At 39.9% G+C, this 22,276-nt stretch overlaps 1 protein-coding gene across 14 annotated transcripts in view; it reads right to left on the bottom strand.

Annotated features, from left to right (window-relative positions):
- Ulk4 (unc-51 like kinase 4) overlaps window positions 1–22,276 on the bottom strand; it is a 548,798-nt gene that overhangs the window by 361,704 nt on the left and 164,818 nt on the right. For all 14 annotated transcript variants that reach the window (XR_012443110.1, XR_012443108.1, XR_012443109.1 and 11 more), the window contains exons 23-25: window positions 1,897–2,030; window positions 360–481; window positions 196–252 (exon numbers count right to left, since the gene is read on the bottom strand). Coding sequence is in view for 9 of the 14 variants with exons in the window: in XM_074059105.1 (XP_073915206.1) it covers window positions 196–252; window positions 360–481; window positions 1,897–2,030 (313 nt within the window). In the remaining 5 variants the exon portion in view is untranslated. The remainder of the gene's footprint in view (window positions 1–195; window positions 253–359; window positions 482–1,896; window positions 2,031–22,276) is intronic.

Raw genomic sequence — 22,276 nt, forward strand, 5'->3', positions numbered from 1 at the left:
TATCAGGAGAGAATGCATTTTTCTCCAAATGTCAAATTTTATTACAGTCAATAGATAAAAAATATAAAAAGGTCACTTCCCTCGAGACAAATAAATGCCACTAGAATTTTTAAATTACCTCTTATTGACATCAAATTCCACCAATGGTAGAAATAGCTATATTTTTAGCAGAAACATGAAAAAAGTGTTACTCACAAGAATAGTTCCGTAACTGAAAAGAAACTCTTCTGATACAACTTGAGGTCGAAACACCTGTGTGTGATGAGAATTGCCACCGATTAAATCCTGAAAGCCATGGGCAATTTTAGCGAGCGAGAGAGAAATGACAATGTTTTGCCTTGGTTGATGTGGCTCAGTACCTGTGACGTGACCAGATGAAGTACCACAGGCATCATGGGCAGGCACATCTTCAGCTGCTTCCCTTGCACCGTTGATGGGTGTTTGCGGCCAGACACAGTAGCCAGGACATTGAGAATGTCACCTGTGAGGCATATCCAGATAAAAGACCGCAAAACCATAGGTGCCTGATTATTAATGGGACTTGAAAGTCACTAATCTCCAATTCAAAATGGTTAGATGCTGTGTCTTTTTTATTCACAAATATTGAGATTATAACATACACTGTGTTATGAGACAAAATGTGATAATTCTGCACATACACTGTGAATTAAATCAACCTCTCATGTAGAAATTAAAAATAGAATTTATCAATGATGATAGCACAGCAGTGGCTTCAGGATTTGTGCTTGTATTTTCCTAACTTCAACTCTGACCACCTATTACTTTTGTAAACAGAAAAAAAATTCAAAATTATAAGTGAACAAATTATAGCTCAATCACAACTTGTTTTAAAAAAAAAATAGAATAGGACAGAAGTAAAAAGAGATCAATTTCCAAAACTTTTCACTGCATGGTGAATCAGACTTCTTTGTAAACATCAGAATTTTATCTTCATATCCTAAAACAGAATGGGTCCAATAATAAGGAGCTCAGCTACCAAGTGAGATTACAGCCTTCGGGCTACAGGTTAAAAATTATATATACAGCCCAAAATATAGGTACTCTACTGCCAACTACTGGCAGACCAAAAAAAAAAATCCTTATTAGTAAGGAGCAAAAGAGCTGCTGTTGGGTCATAAAGATATGTTCATCTTTTTGATTCAGTAATCTGTATTTATGAGTCATAAGTATACATTCTAGATGGTTTAAATCAAATGTAACATTTATAGTACTTCCAGTTTATAGCTACATCTGCTGGAAAAGCATGAGAAGGGATTCAAACTACATTATGTACACTTCCCTTGAATTACTTTAATTTCTGCAAAAGATAAAATAGTGGATTTAACTGTAATAAACATCCTTTGCCAATCTTTATTAGACATTTTAACTTAAAATGTAATTTTTCCAAGCCAAAAAAATTTTTCAAGCTTTGAACTTTAAACCAACTGACAAAACTCTCTAACATTAAATTTTAACATTTCAATTTATTAAATTAAAATCTATATATTTTAAAGTTCTTTTAACAATAAATATATTGATGGCTCTAGTTTCAAATGGAAGTTATTTTCTTCAGCTGTAGGCAGAGACAAATCTTGAAAAAAATTACCCCAAATAATCATATAAATATAATTTTAAGCAATTATTTTATTTTCTAAAACTGACAGTTTACCTAATGCCTCAATGTACATTTAGCTGTTCATGTCTCGATCATATCATTGATGCAAAGTAATTATAAAAAATAATTATAACAAAGCGAATTTTAAGTCATCAAACTATGCCTTCAAGAAAAGTATCACAGCACTTGTCTGCAAGAACAAGGATTAAAAAGCAGCAGTGCCAAAACCAAGAGGCAGAAAGGGGCAGCCATGGGGCCTTGGGAACAAGGCTTGGGTTTACCCAGGATTCGCGGCAGTTCCTGCACGATGTGACAGATGAGAAGATCCAAACACCTGGACAAGTATTCATTGCCACTCTGCCTTTCCTTGCCTGGAGTGGTCTTTCTGCTGTCCCTCTCGATATACATCACCAGCCTACAAACAGGAAAGCACAATGCTAAGACAGTAGATGGCATTGGTCTGAAAATGCCATCAAGGCGAACGTGTCTAGAGGGCGCTGTCCCATCATGTTGATGCTGCAATTCATAGAGACTTGTCAGGCACGGTCCATTTCTGCCTTAGAAAGCTCAGAATGTTTATGCAGAAAAAACAATTAGGCAACTTTGGCTTTCTCTGTCAGAGTATGATTTTCAATGCCTTTGGCCAATGGAAAAAGACAACACCCTCCAGATGATAACTGACAGCAAACAAAGCTGGCTGGGCACAAACAGCTGGGGTGCTTCAGGACTCAAAGAGGAGCCACGAGGTTATGTACTTCATTGGACACTAGTTTAAACTTGCTTGGAACCCCAGGAGATTCCCACAAATTATAATTGATTCAGCAAATTACGCTGTACAGATATGCAAAGAAAAGGTCTCATTTTAACACTGGTGATATAGATAGTGGACACTGTCCCAAATCTGGACTTCACATGTCTCTTAGTTTTATAATACTTGCCTTTTAACCACATCGATATTAGAGGCCAGTGTTTCCAACCCAGAACTAGCGAGCATACTGGACTGACACTTGGATGACATTAGGATGCTGCTGCAAAGTTAGGATGCCAGACCCTCCAGTCACTTTCCCACCCCCTCAACTGTCCAAAGGATGAGTCTGCTGAGTCCCTTTACAGCAGTCCTCCTGGTCACTATCTTCTACCTCTCCACTTCTGTGGTTCTCACTCATCCCACTGAACTCTCACTTCTGGGAGAATGTCCAACCAATTCCCACTAAAAACTGGAAACAGGTGGCTTTGCACATAATCCACTTAAGGTGGACTGAAATCTTGACACAGCATTTTTGTGGCTCTCTAATGTGTTTGTCTTTCTGTTTATTACTATTTGGAGCCCAATTAGTGAACACGCAAGGATGAACCCAAACCAGGAAGTTATCCTTGGTTCTGAATCATTCAACATCATCTGATCTAGTCACTGACGGCAGACCTGGTCTCACTCTTACAAATATATGACTGTAGTTTAAATGCAGACAGAATATTGAGGAGTCAGCAAAAAATGAATCAATACTACTTGAAAACTCAGACCACAAAATTTTTTGATAATGAACAAATCACAGAAGAATGAGAACCCCTCTCTTTCATGCAAGTGGACTCCAAAAACATCAGTCATCTAAGTCACAATGAACTGAATGGGGCACCTAGGGGCCTGCAGCACAGCACACTGTCACCGCAGCGTTGGGCCACCCAGAGAATGGCTGTGATTCCAACATCTAAATTAGCTGGCCCTAACTTTAGCAGCCCAACCAAGGATTGGGACCAGAAAAGGCTAGGATCAAGGAGATCCATCTTCGTCCTTTTCTGTTTCCCAAAGTGGATTGCTCGGCATCTCCTAGGCTAGCTTCCCCATCTGTAGGACTGATTTTCCAAAATTAAATATTCTGACACCTAACTGCATTGTTTCCAAAATAAATACTCCACACACTCCCTCTGACTTACTCACTCAAGTTCTCCCACTGGGATAGCTCCTCGAGTTCCCAGGAATGTCTACTCATTGAATGCACGACGCTTCCTCTCAATCTATCAGCCCTTTCTTTTCTCCACTTTCTTCACAATTGGTTACATGATTATTTTATATTACTGCAATAAAATAGCTGAGCCAGGTTACTTATGAAGACAAAAGGTTGATTTATCTCCCAGTTTTGCCAGTTAAAGGGCTAAGTCTGGGCAGAGTCCTGATGTGCCATACAGTGTCACATGGCAAGAGACAGACACCTATTATGTGCCTGTCTCGCCTCTCTCTCTTTTCTTTGATTTTTATTACCATTTTTTTGTGTTTTTTTTGAAATGGGGTTATACTACGTAGCCTGGGCTGGCTTCAAATGTGTATGATCTTCCAGCCTTCCAAGGGCTGGGATTACAGGCATACATACCAAGTCCAGCTCTTTCCCTCCTTTTTCCCCCTTGGCAATACTGAGGTTTGAACACATGCTTGCTAGACAAGCACTACACCACTTGAGCCACTAAGTTTTGGGGGTTTTTTTCCAGATAGGATTTTGCACTTTTGCTCAGGGTCAACCTCATGAAATCTACCTACCTATGCCTCCCACATAGCTGGGGTTGTAGACATGAAACACCACATCCAGCTTATTTGTTGATATGGGGACTTGCTAACTTATTGTCCAGGCTGGCCTTACAACCTTGACCTTACCAATCTCCACCTCCCAAGAAGCTGAAGTTACAGGTATGAATCACTGCACCCAGACCCTGTCTCCCTCTTCTTATAAAGTCATCAGGACTCAATGATGGGGACTTCACCCTAATGATTTTATCTAATCTCAATCACTTCCCAAAGGTCCCACCTCTACACACCATAGTCAAATTAAATTTTTACCTTTTCCAAATGGAGATTAAATTTTGACACATGAAACCTAGTAGGATAGCCAAGCTACATGGTAGCTGTATCCACCAGCCATCACTGCATTATACTCTATAGTCTTTCTTCTTCTTCCACCCACAATGAATTCTAGGTGAGAATCTTCATTTTGTACACATGGAGCAGACTCACCCCACTATAAGCATCTAACTCCAATACTGAATGACTTGGAGAGCAGTATTCTAACTACATTTCCTTATCAACTTATGCATACAGTATACTTTCAAATATTTCTTCTCTTCAAATCCCTAACCTCTATAAATTATAGAGAATGAAAACTATTGAAACCACCTATCTATATATGAATATAATATAATGTATTATATACAGCAATCTATTGAATATTAGGGGAGTATGGTGATAGAGAATAAGTAATGAAGGGAGGAGGTTAGTTTGATTAAAGCCTGATATATACAGGCCTAAAGTACGAAGGTGAAACCCCCTTGGACTATCACTTTACACTTTAAAAACATGAAGGGCAGGAGGGAAAATAGGTCTTTTCCAGGGGTGGGTACCAGTGGGAGAAGTGGGCATAAGGAAAGAGGGAATATGGGTGAATATGGTGAATGAATTTTGTATCCATATATTAAAATAGAAGAATGAAACTTGTTGAAATTGTTCTAAGAAGGGGAAAAGGGGAGGATAAAAATCTAACCTAGATATTTTATAAGCACATATGTAAATATCACAATGTAAAACTATTATATGCTAATAAATTTTTTAAATCCCTGACCCTTGGCGAGACTCTCAGTGAGTGACTGTGCCTGGTACTGTACACAGAAAACTGAAAGCTACATATAGAAAGCCACCCTTCCCCGAGTCTCCATCCACATACCAATGGTGCATCCATCCTGGCATCTCTCTTGCCTCACAATGATGGATCTCTCCCCGCTTCCCTCTGGGCTGTGGATCTATCTATTCCCTTCCACCTTCTCAGAACCTTGAAACTGTCAATTGATCATTTTCCTTTATGTAGTCACTCTCTCACACTTACTAAAATACTTTTTGGGATCCTCTACTAGCCGCCCTGCTGCCTCTCATTCCCTTCTCTGTCAGGTCTCTAAAATGGAGATCTGCATATCCCACCTTCACTGTTTAATCTATTTTTGCTTGGTCCTCCCCCATCTCCCTCTCACTCCACCGCTCTCAATGGTCACCAACACCCTTCCTGACAGCACACCATGGCTATCTGTCTTGAGGGGTCAGCAGTACTCAACCTTGGTGTGGCTCCTGCTCATCTATCCATTCTCTGACATCACACTTCTTCAGTTCCTCTGCTTGTTCTCTGTGTCTTTTGCTAGTTCATGCTTCTAGATCTCAAAGTTATCAAGACTAATACAAGGCCTATTACTCTCCTCTCTCCATTCTTTTGACCTGGGTTATCTCAGGCTATACAGAAGAGAAATTGCCAGGTCACGAGGCATGCCTAGGTTCAGTTTGACATTGCCCATCAGTTTTCCAAAGTGGTTATTGTGGCAATTTGTACTCTGACAGATAGGTGTTACAATTCCAGGTGCTTTACATCCCTGCCCAATCCTGTACTATCCAGGACACAACCATTCTGGTGGGTGTGCACTGGGTTCTCCTGGTGGTTAAGCTGAATGTTCCTGGGGACAACAGGGTGGAACATCTTATGCTGACTGGCCAATGGAGATGACCACTTTTGTAAATGTCATCTAAGCCTTGTGCTCCTTTTCCTACTGGGTCATCTGCCCCTCTCCATGATGGAGCAGTTCTTTGTGTATTCTGGTTAAGAGTTCATGAGGACTGGAGGTGATAGATGCCTGCCTTACTCTGCAGCTTTTCTTTGTATTCTTTCAATATGATGGACCAAGCACCACTCATTCTATAAACCATTTTCCCAGCACTTCCCCCACACCTTTTCTGCACTTCTGTGTTTTTCATCCCTTCCACTTTACTGGTCCCAGACAACTACAATACACTAACACTCTACCCAGCCAGGTCTAACCTGCTGTTAACCCAATCTACAAAGTTCTTACTTTCATTTACTGTATTTTGCAGTTCTCTAATATAATTTTTTTTTTTAATGGTACTGACTGGGGCTTGAACTCCAGGGCCCTGTGCTTGCTAGGCAAGTATTCTATCAACTTGAGCTACAATTCCAGCCATTTTTGCTTTAAAGTATTTTTCAGATAGGGTTTTGAGTTTTTGCTTGGGGCTGTCCTCAGACACTGATCCTCCTACCTATTCCTCCCACATAGCTGAAGTTACAGGTATGCAACATCACATCTACCTTATTGATTGAGACAGGGTCTCACTAACTTTTTGCCCAGTCTGGCCTGGAACCTAGATCCTCCTAATCTCTGCATCTCAAGTAGATGGGATTATAGGTATGAGCCACTGTGCCCAGCTCCATTTTTGTAATTTTTTTCACAGTTCTAGTTTTCCACTGAAATCCTTGATCTTTCAAATTCTTTGAATATGTTAGTTGCTATTGGAAACATATATAATAATTCCATTCTCTGTGTCTCATGTGGATACTACTTATCTTGGTTTGTTGTTGTTGTGTTAATCATACTGTCTTATCTCCTCCTAGGCCTGATTAGCTTCTATTGAGTTTCAGACTACATACGAAATAGAGAGACATTTGAGGACCACACTTAGATTTCTCCAGACAGGATTTACATTTTCTTCTAGAAAGCACTAGGGCACCAATAAGCCTTGACTGCTTTAATCCACACAGGGATTGAAATGATTCAACAGGGTTTTTCTCCCTGTTCCAGGAAATCCTCTGAATCAACAATAGGTATCCCCAAAACAGAGAATAGACAAAATGGCATTGTCTATCTTTTGGTAGTCAGATTTTTAAAAAGAAGAAAAAGAAAATCTCCCCCAACTATCTCTGTAGTGTTTCTAAATTACCCATCATAAAACCTAATAATGTGTTGCTTAATTACCATAGTTTAAAATACCTTTTCCTTAAGGCAAAAGCTATTTGCATCATTTTAAAACACTACTACAGACTGATGGCACATAAGAAAATATCCATCACCTCTGCCAGGAAAAGTAAGAGACTGATGGGATCCAAAACCATACCCTGCCAACCCTGAGCTATGCTCCACCTCTGCACCACATCCCATCCTCCCATCCCCATCACAAGGTGTGTTTTCACTGCTATAGTGGGATAAATTGGCTTTACAAACAGGACAGGATTTACCAAGAGAATTCACATTTGACAAAGAAAATGGGAAACATTTGAGCAGTGTCACCAGGAACATTCAGCTCAACCACAAGAAGGTCCCAGTACATACCTACCAGAATGGCTGTGATCACAGAGCATCTTATGCATTTTGGCTACTGGAGATCACCACTTTTGTAAATGCCACCTAACCCTTGTGCTCCTTTTCCTACTGGGTCATCTGCCCCTCTCCTTGATGGAGCAGTTCTTTGTGTATTCTGGCTAAGAGCTCACTGAGGACTGGAAGTGACAAATGCCTGCCCCCTGTGGCTTATCTTTGTACTCTGTCTTTCAGTGTGACAGAAGCTCCTGATTTTAGGGTAGTCCAGTCTATCAATGTCTCTCTTCATTCATCACAGCGCTTTTGTGTCCTGTTAAAAATCCTGGTCTACCCCAAGGTCTACCAGGAGCTTCATATTTGTTTCACTTTTTTGCATTGAAATATGTACTCCATCTAGATTGATTGTCGGGAACAGTGTAACTCACAGGTAAAGTCTTTTCCCTCTACTGACACTCTCATGACTCAGCACCACTTGTTCTATAAGCCATTTCCCCAACACATCCCCTACATCTCTGTACATCTGTGTTTTTCATCCTGCTTACTTTACTTGGTCCCAGACACCTCCAGTACACTGTCTATACAGCCAGTACTAACCTGCTGTTAACCCAATCCATTGTGTTCTTGCTTTCAGTTACTGTATTTTACAGTTCTCTGATACACTTTTTTCTTACTTTTGCCTTCATAGTAACCCTCTATGCTCACTCCACACACATTAACCTTTATGCTTCCATCCTCTACCTTCTGTAATGCCTTCCTGCTGTAATTCCATGCTTCCTGCTGTAATTCCATGCTTCCTGCTGTAATTCCATGCTTCTCAGCCAAACTCACCAAGTCCTGTGCTGTTTATATCTCTGATACATGCAGCAGGGCAATGCCTATAGCAAAGTGGGTTCAGTGAGCACGGGATGATGGTGTTGGTTTATTCATTCAGTGAACACTTAGGGTCTACTATGTGATGAGCATTTTACTAGCTCATTATGGGTATAGTGTGTGGAAGGTATATTCTAGTGCAAAGAAACATAAGTAACAGATATCTAGAAAATGACTTCGGTGGTTTTAAGTCCTGTGGAGAAAAACCAAAGCAAGAAAAAGATGAGTCCTTTGTCAGAGAAGACCACTCAGAGAAGAGGTAATTTAAGCAGAGGCCAGAAAGAATGAAGAAGCCAGCATGTGGAAGAAGGGCAGAACACTCCAGGCAACTGGGAAGGCACATGCACCATCCCAAAGGCCAGCACGGGTGCAAGGTATACATGTAAGGAAGCAGGCTGCATACACCAAAGGCCTGGAGAGCATGGAGGAGTCCTGGATCTTACTCTCAACGGAAGGAGTGCCTGATCTGATGTCTGGCTGAAAGAGTAGTGAGTGTTCTGATCCTGTGAGAGGGCAGACTGGAGAAGGGTAGAAAGGAAGTGTTACAGTTCAGATGTGAAATTACTGTCATCTGATGAGACTGGATATTTCAAGGTACAAATAATTAGATCTGCTGTTGACTGACTATGAAAGACATAATCTTTCATAGTCAGTTTTTGAGAGGAGTCAAAAACAACTCCATACAACTAAGTGACTGGAAACATTGTACTGCCACTAACTGAGATAATCTAGGTAAATCCACTAGAATAGAAAGCCTCGGGTAGAAGTCATTATTAGACATCAAGTTTGGCTGTCATGTGGGAAGCTGGAGTGCAGTCTGAACTGAAGAAGGATCTAGGTTGACTACTCAATCTGAAGCAGGGAAATACTTAGAAGGCCAGTGTAACAGCCAAGAAGAGATACTGTGGGTATGGTGGGGTTATTCAGATAGAAAAAATAGGCAAGCAGGGGGAGGGGACACCCGGAAGAGACTATATGCTCTGCTGAGGAACTAGACTAGTGAGAAGAAGGAAGCACATTGGTCGCTTGGAGGTTTGAGCACTTCTGAAGGTTACTGAAGTAGGCAAGTCTGGTAGTAAGGACCAAGATTGGAAGTACACTTGGTGTGCACATGGTAGATTTTAGATCCCTCTTTGGACAGCCAATTGAATGCTAAGATACTATAAGCCCAAAGTGTAGGAAAGGTTGTGCAAGCACATATCAAAACACAAGTAGTATTTGAAGTCCACAATGGTATGGAATCACTTTAGGACAGTGGAGGGAGGGGAGAAAGAGAAGAGAGAAAAGAGAAAGAGAAGAGAGAAAAGAGAAAGAGAAGAGAGAAAAGAGAGAGAAGAGAGAAAAGAGAGAGAGAAAGGAAGGGAGACAGGGAGAAAGGAAAGGAGGGAGGAAGGAAGAGGAGGGAAGGGAGAGAAGAGAGGGAGAGAGAGAGAGAATATGAGAATACAGAATTGAAACATAAAAAGGGAGAACCAGCAGAGAGAAGACAGGTTGGGAAGAAAGCAGAGACCTACTATGAAGTCTAAAACCATAAAAGTAAATTCCAGTTCAAGTTGACAAGTTGAATCTGACCATTTTATGTCCCCTTTTTACATATACTTACTGCAAAGTCTCATTAGCCCTAAAAACAGGAAATTATACCACTCATACCCATACCCAGGATTTTCAAACAGTTTCTTAAAGGCAACAGTACAGATTAAGTGCATTAAGAGCCAGTCCAAGTGCACACGAAAGCAAAGCCAGGGTTAGAGACAGAACCCAGCAGCATCCCAATCCCAAAATGGCAGGGAAATGAGACAAATTCAGATTTATGACTCATAAGAAGAGATACATTTCCAAGCTGCAAACAATTTTTTAAAAGAACTGAATGCCAGCAAACCTGTTAACAATGGTCATGCTAACTAAAAAGAGAGGGATCACAGAGAGACTAAAGGAAAGAAAACATTTTAAGAAACTCTTGGACAGAAGTGGCATTTGAGGAATATTCATCTGGTATCAGCACAGCTAATAGAGGAGAGTGGGAGGAAGCAGGACAAGCAACTAGCAGTGACAAATGTGCAGTCAAAGAGGAGAAACAGAGAAAACAACTGACTGCTGGGACATCCAGTTGTTTACCATGGGGACAACGGCACATCTGTAGTGTTGTGTGGGTGTTAAGAAGGTCTCATTCTCCTTACTTTACCTTAATCCAGACTAGACGCCATCAGCCTTCTGTCCCTATTCCTAGAGCAGCCTCACCCATCTCACACTGAGCTGTCTGCACCTGCCACCAGACTCCTCCACTACTACAGGAATGAGACGAACACTCTCGCCATACATCCCATTGGACTCACGCTGGACAACTCCACACCAGTTCTTTCTGTAGCCACATTAATTCCAGAGAATCAAAACACCACACTTTTGTTTCACTCTACTAGAAGCCTCTTTTTGTCTGTCTACCACAGGTTCTTTAACTTGTAACTGTTGTTTCTCCCGTGCAGCAACAACTGGCTTTAAATATGGGAGGCCCTTTCCCTCTCTTCCCTCTCCTGCCAGAATCCTCAGCAAATTCACTGTCTGATTGAAAACCTCCAGTTGTAATTAAAGCTTTTGTCTCTCAGCTTTTGGTGGCCAGGTGATAAATGGGCTTCTGTCCCAAATCCAAATTACAGTGACCCCAGTACATGTATGGACCCACTCTGATTGGTTCTTTGCCTTCTAATTCTATAACCAGGACACACTCAGCAACTAGCAGAATCCCTACCCTGGCTATGTGGCCTGTGACGTGAGGTCTAGTATGATAAGAAGAGACAAATGGAAGTGTGGAACGCCCCTCCCTACCAGGATAGTAAATCACATCAATAGAAAAGCAAGCCATGGAAATCATACTAACAGAAACTGAAGAGGTGCAAATTGGAAAAAGCCTTTTTGTTTTCTATGTGAAGAGAACAGCAGGTCATGGAAGAACCACCAGCATGTTTTTGCCTTTAGTCATCGAGGTGAACACATCATGTTTACTGCCTTGCTGCAGAGCTAGCCCCACACCCGACCCTAGGCCATCAACCAGTGTGCAAAAATCTATTTCCAAACATTACCCTTGTACACTGTTTTGATGACATGAATCTGATGGGACCTGAGGAGAGTCATCAATCAACAACAGGTACTTCAGTGGGCTTAGTAGGTAATGAGAGAGGCAGATAAACCCCATAAAAATTCAGAGGCTTACCACCTCAGTGGTACAGATAGCATACCAGGTCAGTTATGTACCTTCTAGCAACTATGGTCAAAAGAAACACAACACTTGGTAGAATTTTGTGGACTGAGGTGGCAATACATACCACTTTAGATGTGTTCTTCTTGGTCACTTTTCTGAGACCCTCTTAAAGGGCTAGTTTTGGATGGAGATAGAATGAATAAAGTCTCTGCAGCAATTCAAAGTCACAGTATGAATGGCTCTGCCACTTGAGCCTTATGACCCGGCACATCTAGTGCTACTCTGAGTGTCTGCAGCAAATGGAATGCCAGGGAAGCATTGACACAGAGACAACACCAACCTTTGGGCTTGTAGAGCGGAGGCACAATCCCTTCTGAGGGTCACTATTCTTTTCAGAGACAGCCTCTCATAAAGAATGAGCACATAGTTAGTGAAAACAAGTGATTGTGTGATCTGAGTCACCTATCAGTAACCTGACTCGCAAACGACTAGGTTGACCATACACAGCACTGACCCATCATCAGTCTAAGAGAATGCACTTGGACAGGGCCAGAAATTACACATTGCATGAGGAGGTGGTTTAGATTCCTTCAACACACTGCCTGCACTGCTGCCCCTCAAATTCTGGTTAAGAATTACTTATGACCAGTTGACTAACAAAGAAAGGCATTGAATGTGGTTGCCACACAATACATGGGAACCAATGGAAGTGGACTGCTGCATTAAAATCTTAAATAGAAGTGCCCCTTCACATTAGCCAGTGAATAGAACTTCCAAACAACAGTTTGTTGTATCCTGTGTTTAAACTGAGACACAGCTAGAACTACAGGTGCATGCTGATTCATGGACACTGGTTAACAGTTTAGTGGGATCGTCAGAGACTTAGAAAAGTTTCAAGACTGGTAACAAGAAGTTGGAAGAAACAGGTTTGTGGACAGTCCTCTTAGTGGGCAAGAAGCATGAAGACATTTATAAACAATGCAGATGTTCACTAAAAAGCACCCATGACACAGGAGACTCTCAATAATCAGGCAGACAAAAGGACATATATTATGCAGGTGTCACTCAAGACTCCTTCCCCAGCCACCTAGTGATGGCTCAATGGGTCCACGTACCAAAGGGCCAAAGTGGGCAAAGATGGGGGCAACCCATTAGCTGCACAAAAGGAATGTTTCTACCCATGATTACCTAGAAACTGGCACTCTAACCAACAAGAAGAGCCAATGCTGCCTCATGTGCTCCCACTACCTGGGGAGACCAACCCATTACCTGGTAACAAGTTGGTTTGTGGAAGGGGCAGAAACTATTCCCCTCCCCAGATTAAAGGCATATTCTAGATAATGCTTTTCCTGCCCAGCGTAGACTTAAGAAATACCTTATTTACCAACAATATCTCTTTTCAAGAAATTTATTGAGAAGGTATGGCTGAAGCAGTAGAGAGCCTGCTTTGCAAATGTGAAGCTCTGATTTCAAATCCCAGTCCCCCCACCAAAAAAAAAATATTAGAGTTTGGGCTGGAGGAGTGGCTCAAGTGAGAGAGTACGTGCCTACCAAGTGTGAGGCCCTGAATTCAAGCCGAAAGAGAGAGAGAGAGAGAGAGAGAGAGAGAGAAAGAGATATTAATTGACTTATTGATAGGAAAAAAAGGTGTGGTAAGGGGCTCAAGCCCACAAAATTCAATCTTAGCAAGCACTCCCTCATCTAGAAGCACTTGACTTACCAGAAAGGATAAAGAGTGTGCTGAAAACTCAGTCATGGTGCCAGCTAGGGAAAATGCTGAAATATTATTGAGTTCTATCTTACAACATGAAGTATATGCTCTGAATCAGCAACCCAAATACATGCTACTGTCTCTCCCAGAGTCGAAGTAGTCAAAACACACGGGGTTGAGAACTGAGGTGTATGCTGTTAATACCTTTGCTTCCGTCTCCATGACTCTGAGCTCTTCAGGACTGTGTCCCAGGAAGGAAAGTTTCCACCAAGAGGACACAAGGACCACATGAACAACGACTACATAAAGTGGAAAGCCACTCTAGGGAATGCAGAGTTAGTCCGCTGGCTAGAATGAGTGATAGTGACTACTAAGGGCAAACAGGACTGCAGCTCACCAGTGTGGAAGGGAGACTAGAATTCCAAGAATTCTCTGGGGAGGTTCTAAGTACTGCCATATCCAGGACTAAAGTTGTGAAAACCTCAACAACCAAGAAAATCAGGGTCCCTGGGAATTCACATCTTTCAGGTGCTTTTCACCCCTAGAAAAGTATAAACCTGTGATTCAAGTTCATTTATAACAGTAGAAATTCTGGATCATAGTATTTGTAATATAATATAAGACACAACACAAAATGCCTCATCAGCAGGATGAAAAGATGTATCTACACTTTGGATATAAAACAGAGGTTGTGCTTTAATCACCTTGACAATGCAGTGGATAGAAATAGTATTTGGTTGGTGCTTCATTTGTACTTCTTCAGATATTCATGAGACTAAATATCTATTATCATGTCGAATCTTTCTAGAGTACAGAGATTATATCTGATGAAAAAATTTATGAAGTTTTAGCATGTAAGCTTTATTTATGATTTTTAAGTGATATAAAAGTTTCTAATTTATATATAGCCCAACTTCCAGCATTTCCTTTTACAGTTTTTTTCATTGCCTTTTACTCAGAACAACTGTCTTTGTCCATATTTAAACATATTTTCTTCCAGCAGTTTATGGTTTCTTTGGGATATATAATTCTTTAATCCATCTGGAATTGACTTTTGTATGGTATAAGCAGAGAAAATAAGTTTTTCCCACACAGTTAACCAATTATCCAGAGTAAATACTTCTTTTAAAAAAAAATCTTTCTTTTAAGATCAAAGCATTTTTTATTTCACTGATTACCATATTAATAGCAATGCCATGGGGAAGGGAAGAAAAAGCCTCTAGGAAAAGCTGATCCATCAGGAGGCACTGACATTTCAGGCTCACAGAAAACCCATACAATGAAGTTACAAGACTATTCATTCTATAAAAGGGTTATCATTTCTAGAGACACATAAAGCCCTATTTTATCACCTGTCATATTCAATATGAGTATGACGCCATTTGGAGAAAGAGGTGGACATTCGGGGGCTATCATATCATTTTTATCTGATCCTGACAGCTCAATTTCATTGCCTGTCTCATGCTAGATAGATTCGCAAGCTAACATCATAGAAAATGTGCTGAAATCTAATCCATAAAAGGTTGATGGTGGTGATGGCACACAAGAAAGAATATCTGCATAACAGAGCAAAAGTTATCATGGTTTCCTGATGCAAGGCTTGGGTTGTAGTCAGGCAGATGGCAGCATCAAGATTTGCTCAGGATTCCAGCTGAGAGTAGAGTTTTAGGCTTGAATACAGAGAGGAGAACACTTCTCCATATAAACTTACCACACAGAACTTCACAGTTCTCTGGACTGCCTCTGTTTTCACACCTTTATATTCAAACTTGCATCTTATATGCCCACTAACATAATACCTGGGGTTGAAAAATGAAAAGAAACAAACACCAACCATTTTCCACAGTCTGTACTGCCCACTTCTTTCTGAGAATAATTTGTTACTAAATTGTATCTCAAAGTCTAAAGAACTTTTAATTTTCCCTGCCTTAAAGATCCCATTAATCCTTTAAAACCAACTGGTATCTGTTACTAATGTATCTTTTAGTCTTTCTTTTTCTTCATGAGATTTTTTTTAATTATAGGACTGAATTATTTCTTATAATAACCAAAACACACAATTAATAGAGATGATAAATCTATCCCACCCTCCTCAAAGAATCAATTCAGTATTATTCTTCTGTTCATCTTTTAATGGATTTTTATACAAATACATGCAAATAGAAGTGTTTTGCCATTTGTGTTTGTTGTTTTACAAAAATATCTTCACAATTTATACAGAACTCTACCCTTTCATTTTTTCACTTACCTACACATAATACCCCTCCAAGTGAATCACATGAATCATTTATATTTTAGCTATGCCATCCTTTTGTGAAGCATTTTAATTCCAATGGCTATTAACTACATTTCCAGGTCTTCACCACTACTGAATATTCTCATGCAAACCTCCTGAATAATACATACTACTGGATGTAGCTGCTAAATAATAAGTGCAAGTCTGATTTTAAAAAAGAAAAGTAGTGGGTACTGTTAATATCCATAGATGTTTTCAAATCCCTTTCCAAAAAGTCAAAAGAAATGTTTAAAAGTGGTTTTCAATTTCTGATAGCCCCATTCTTCTAAGGTCTTCACTTTTATAAATAAAACTCACTAGACATAATTTTAAAAACAAAAAACAAGCCTAGTAAGACTCTCAAGGGTGGGCAGAAGAAGGTGGACGCCTAGAGATTGGTGGATTGAGGATCAATATGGCTGTGAGACTTCTCCATTTTCTTATTGCCTCTCATGGATTCCAATAGGGTGTTCTAGAAGCCTCTGGCCCAGAACTGCCCCAGAAAAGCTCCAAGAAGAGCCTGCTTCCCCTAGCCAAAAAAACAGTAAGAATATCACCTAACAGAAAATATTTTTGGCAATACCTGCCCTGCTCTGGAAACAGATCAACAGAAAGCCATGCACAGCCCTCTCCTTCCTTCTCCTCCACAGTCTTAGTGAACCAGTGGGGAGTTTATCTTCCACCTCAACCCATCCCAGAGAAATTAGGTGTCTTATTCCAATTCCCTTGCTGGAAGGTGTAGGCAACGCCTAGCCAGGAACAAGTTTTCTATATCCTGTGAGGGAGAAGACTACAGTGACCTGATTCTACTGTGTATGTGTGGGGAGGGGAGGAGGGATGTCAAAGAGACTGAGCAGGCAGCTGACCATCCAACCCCTACCTAGCAAAAGTCAGGCCACTCCCCTGTGTCCCTGCTGGGGCAGCACTAGAGTGCCTGAGTGGGGAGCTATTTTGTTTCTGAACAGAAGCAGAGAGGCAGCAACCTGATTTTCCTACCAGGTTAGTGTCAGAGAGGTCCAGCAATCAGCAATGACATTCCCTACCCTAGCAACAATAAGACAATGACACAGAATGAGGAGAGGACCCAAATCTCCTGATATACAAAATTCCAATATATAATCAGAAATCACTTATCAAAGCAAGAACCAGGAAAAAAGCAACACAAATCAAAAATGACAATCAACAGATGCTAATATCAGTATGAATCAGATTCTAGAGCAAGCATGCTAAAGCATGCATCATAAAAGTATTTTTTATTTATTTTTTTTCCCAATCCCCTTGTTGTGTTTGCCCTTGATCTAATGTCCACATATGAGGGAGAACATACGATTTTTGGTCTTTTGGGCCAGGCTAACCTCACTCAGAATGATGTTCTCCAATTCCATCCATTTACCAGCGAATGATAACATTTCGTTCTTCTTCATGGCTGCATAGAATTCCATTGTGTATAGATACCACATTTTCTTAATCCATTCGTCTGTGCTGGGACATCTTGGCTGTTTCCATAACTTGGCTATTGTGAATAGTGCCGCAATAAACATGGATGTGCAGGTGCCTCTGGAGTAACAGTCTTTTGGGTATATCCCCAAGAGTGGTATTGCTGGATCAAATGGTAGATCGATGTCCAGCTTTTTAAGTAGCCTCCAAATTTTTTTCCAGAGTGGTTGTACTAGTCTACATTCCCACCAACAGTGTAAGAGGGTTCCTTTTTCCCCACATCCTCGCCAACACCTGTTGTTGGTGGTGTTGCTGATGATGGCTGTTCTAACAGGGGTGAGGTGGAATCTTAGTGTGGTTTTAATTTGCATTTCCTTTATTGCTAAAGATGGTGAGCATTTTTTCATGTGTTTTCTGGCCATTTGAATTTCTTCTTTTGAGAAAGTTCTGTTTAGTTCACATGCCCATTTCTTTATTGGTTCATTAGTTTTGGGAGAATTTAGTTTTTTAAGTTCCCTGTATATTCTGGTTATCAGTCCTTTGTCTGATGTATAGTTGGCAAATATTTTCTCCCACTCTGTGGGTGTTCTCTTCAGTTTAGAGACCATTTCTTTTGATGAACAGAAGCTTTTTAGTTTTATGAGGTCCCATTTATCTATGCTATCTCTTAGTTGCTGTGCTGCTGGGGTTTCATTGAGAAAGTTCTTACCTATACCTACTAACTCCAGAGTATTTCCTACTCTTTCTTGTATCAACTTAAGAGTTTGGGGTCTGATATTAAGATCCTTGATCCATTTTGAGTTAATCTTGGTATAGGGTGATATACATGGGTCTAGTTTCAGTTTTTTGCAGACTGCTAACCAGTTTTCCCAGCAGTTTTTGTTGAAGAGGCTGCTATTTCTCCATCGTATATTTTTAGCTCCTTTGTCAAAGATAAGTTGCTTATAGTTATGTGGCTTCATATCTGGATCCTCTATTCTGTTCCACTGGTCTTCACGTCTGTTTTTGTGCCAGTACCATGCTGTTTTTATTGTTATTGCTTTGTAATATAGTTTGAAGTCAGGTATTGTGATACCTCCTGCATTGTTCTTTTGACTGAGTATTGCCTTGGCTATTCGTGGCCTCTTGTGTTTCCATATAAATTTCACAGTAGATTTTTCAATCTCTTTAATGAATGTCATTGGAATTTTGATGGGAATTGCATTAAACATGTAGATTACTTTGGGGAGTATCGACATTTTTACTATGTTGATTCTACCAATCCATGAGCATGGGAGATCTCTCCACTTTCTATAGTCTTCCTCAATCTCTTTCATAAAAGTATTTCTTAAAACATTACAAATTCTCTTAAAATCAATGAAGAATTTTAAATCTCAGAGGCAAAAAAAAAGTAATTAAAATGAACCAAATGTAAAATATGCAAATGAAAAATGCAAAAACTGAAACAAACCTTACTGAATGGACTATTTAAATATTGTAGATAAAAGAAAAACAGAATTAGCAAATTTGAGGACATAATTAAACTTCTAGATCCTGCTGACAACAAAAATAACTTCAAAACACAGAGAAAACATCACTTGTAAAGGAATACCAATTCAAACAGCAGATCTGAAACTATGATATGAAATCATGGAGGCCAGAAGAAAGTGGAGCACTTTTAATAAAAAGGGCCAGGTGTGGTGGCTCAACTGTAATCCCAGCCCTCGGGGGACTGAGGAAAGACGATATTCAAGTACAAGTCCAGCCTGGGCTACACAGTGAGACTCTGTCTCAAAAAAAAAAAAAAACCCAAAACTGTCAGCTACAAATTATAAGAGCAGTGAAGCAAGCTTCATTAAGGGGGCAATGATTTCTAAAAGCAAAAGTAACCATTTTCTAGAAGTAAATTTATTGTCAAAGAATAGCTTAAGAAAGTTCTCTAAACATAAAGTAGTGACAGCAGGCTAAGAATATTTAGAAACAATAATAAAGTAAATCAGAATGGGCAAAATTAAGGGTAGATGTCTAAAGGAGTCTAACCACCGTGAGTAAATTTCTTAAATCACATTTTATGATTAAAGCAAAAATTATCTAACAGTCAGCCTTATCTGCAATTGCACATGTCACAGTTTCAGTTATACTGTACACACAACTGTGGTTGGAAAATATGAATCAGAAAATTCCAGAAATAACCAATTCGTAAGTTTAAAGTATGTCCCATTCTGAGGAGCATGATGAAAGCTCACATGGACCTGTATCACCCCTCCTAGAACATGAGTCACCCTTTGTCCAGTATGTCCATGCAGGACATGTTTATGCTACCAGAGCTGTCTCAGTGGTCACATCAACTGTCACAGTATCCCAGGGCTTTTGTTCAAGTAACTTGTTGACTTAGTAATGGTCCAAACACACAACAGTAGTAAGGCTGGCAACTAAGAGATACCAAAGAGAAGCTATACAGGCTTCCTTTAAGTGAAAAAATTTTTTTAAAAAATATGCTGAGGTTGCTAAGATCTATGGTAAAAAAAAAAATTGTGAAAACAGAGGAAGAAAGTCATGCTAGCTTTTTTTCTTTCTTTTATTCATATGTGCATACAATGTTCATGCTAGTTTTGCTGTCAACCTCAAACTACAAGGTGTACTAAGTAAATAGTTAAGATGAAAAGGCATTAAATTTCTGAAGGTATAAGAAAAACATCCTTATATGTACACAGGGTTCAGTACCTTTCATTGTTTCAGGCATTTGCTGGAGAAACACATCCTCCACAGAGAAGGGGAGTCACCTGTAACACCATCTAATAAAGTATGTGATACATGTGGAGAACATACTTAAGACAACTGCATTTTTAAAGTGGGAAGAGTAGCCAGAAACCACATGTCTCCTCTTCACTCAGTAGTACAACACTGGGACTAAGGGACTATAAAAATTAAGTATCTATCTAACAATACCTACAGCAACCACTACAGAAACTATGTAAGTGACAGACTCGAGGTACCATAAATAAATCAGGGAATCCTAAACATATTCAAATAACCAGAGGAAGGGAAACACCATAAATGTAAATGATACAAACACTCCAAGAAAAAGGTACAGATTAACAGAGGAAATGTGAAATTATGGCCCAACATCTCAACAACATGCTGTCTGCAAGAAACTCACTTCATGTGCTACAATAAAAGTAGGTTTAAACAAAAGGGATGGGAAAACCCATGATGGCTGAATAGAGGCACCCAGAACTCATTTGCTTCACCCTAAACAATGAAGCAACAGGTATGCAGCTGCATTTATAGGGAAATAACTAGTTGTGAGAGAACACTGGAAACTAAGAGAAGAAAAATGGAAACTTTGTAAGATTCAAAGACCTGGAAAAACTGCATAAGAAGAGAAACAAAATATCAGGGCAACTTCTATCTAGATGCCACAGCCAAGGAAGGGGGATTCATCCCTCTGCAGGAATTAGAGTGAAAGAGAGAGTGCCAGAAATTGTATATATACCAGCAATTTTAGCTCCTGTAAGGTTTCACAACCCTCACAGGCTTGCAGCCTCACTAGGTAAATAAACAGAAATATGCACAATAGATTTGTCTTGGAAAGGAGTCACCTTGGTAAAGGACATATTCTTTTTGGATTTCCCTAAGGGTCAGAAACCCCTGTCCCATCTCTGGGACCCCACAGACATGCCACTGCACTGACTCAGCAAACAGCTGCTCGGGACAACAAATTTGGCTTAACTAAAGAGACAACATCAACAGTATCTGAAAAAAATCCCATGACATGGTAGGGCTCATGACACCCATCGTAAAAGAAGCCACAAAGGGTGTGTGTCCCAACATTCTTCTGTCAACATGAACTACTGGAGTGTCTCTACTCTTGCATGACACCAAGAGACAATGGGTCTCTCCAACTGTGGTATAGTACACACTGTGCCCAAACTCACTAATCGTAGCCAAAGAACCTAAAGAGAGACCACACTGGAAATATAGCTATCGCTGCATAACAAACCAACACAGCTTTAGGAGAAAGCCACTTATTAGGAAGGCCATCCCATAAAAGTCAGAAATACCCATTCCACCAAATGCACAAATCTCAAGGTAGGAACAAGAAATATGAAACAAGGTAATATGACACTTCCAAAAGATCACAGCAGCAGAGTAACAAATTCCAAAGAAATAAAAATGCATGAAATGCGTCTGTCAAAGAATTTTTAAAGTTGGGCATCGTGGAGCATATCTATAATAATAGCTACTCAGGAGGTGAAAACTGGGGGAATCACAGTTTGAGGCCAGCCCTAGACAAAAAGCATGAGGTCCTACCTTAAAAATGAATAAAGCTCTGCTCAGGAGGTAGAGCACCAGCCTAGTAAGCATGAAGCCCTGAGTTCAAAGCCCAATGCTACCAAAAAGAAAAGAAGTTTTTTAAAAATTAATTTTAAAATAACTCAATGAGATAGATCTAAAAGAATACAGATAAATAGCTCAATGAAAGTAGACAATGATGAATGAAAAATCCATCAATGAGACAAAGACTTTGAAAAAGAACAAATGAAAAGCTTAGAAGACCTCAATTAGTCAAATTAAAAGTTCAATTGCAAGCCTCAACAATAGTCTAATGGAAGAAGGTGGAAGAAATGGAAGAACAAATACTAGAGCTTGAAGACAGGTCTTCTGAAATAGCACATTTGTACAGGAAAAAAAAAAGAAAGAATGAGGCAAATACTCGAGATCTCTGGGACAAAATCAGTCAAAAGATCTTCATCACTGGCATATCAGAAGCGAAGAAATAAAGATTAAGGGCACAGAAAACCTACTCAATGAAATAACTGCAGAAAACATCTCTAGTATTGAGAAAGACAAGGACATCCATGTACAACTGGCTTATAAAACTCAAAGAGACATGACCAGAAAAGATCTTCACCTGAGTAAATTATAGTCAAACTGTTAAAAGTAAAAGACAAAAAAATATTTTTTTTTGCAAGAGAAAAACACTGACTAATGGGAAAATGAGAAATCCCATTAGACTAACCGTAGATTTCTCATCAGAAATCCCCCAGGTCAGAATGGAATGAT

Source organism: Castor canadensis, chromosome 17 (genome assembly GCF_047511655.1).
Source record: "Castor canadensis chromosome 17, mCasCan1.hap1v2, whole genome shotgun sequence".
In the NCBI taxonomy this organism is placed as follows: Eukaryota; Metazoa; Chordata; class Mammalia; order Rodentia; family Castoridae; genus Castor; species Castor canadensis.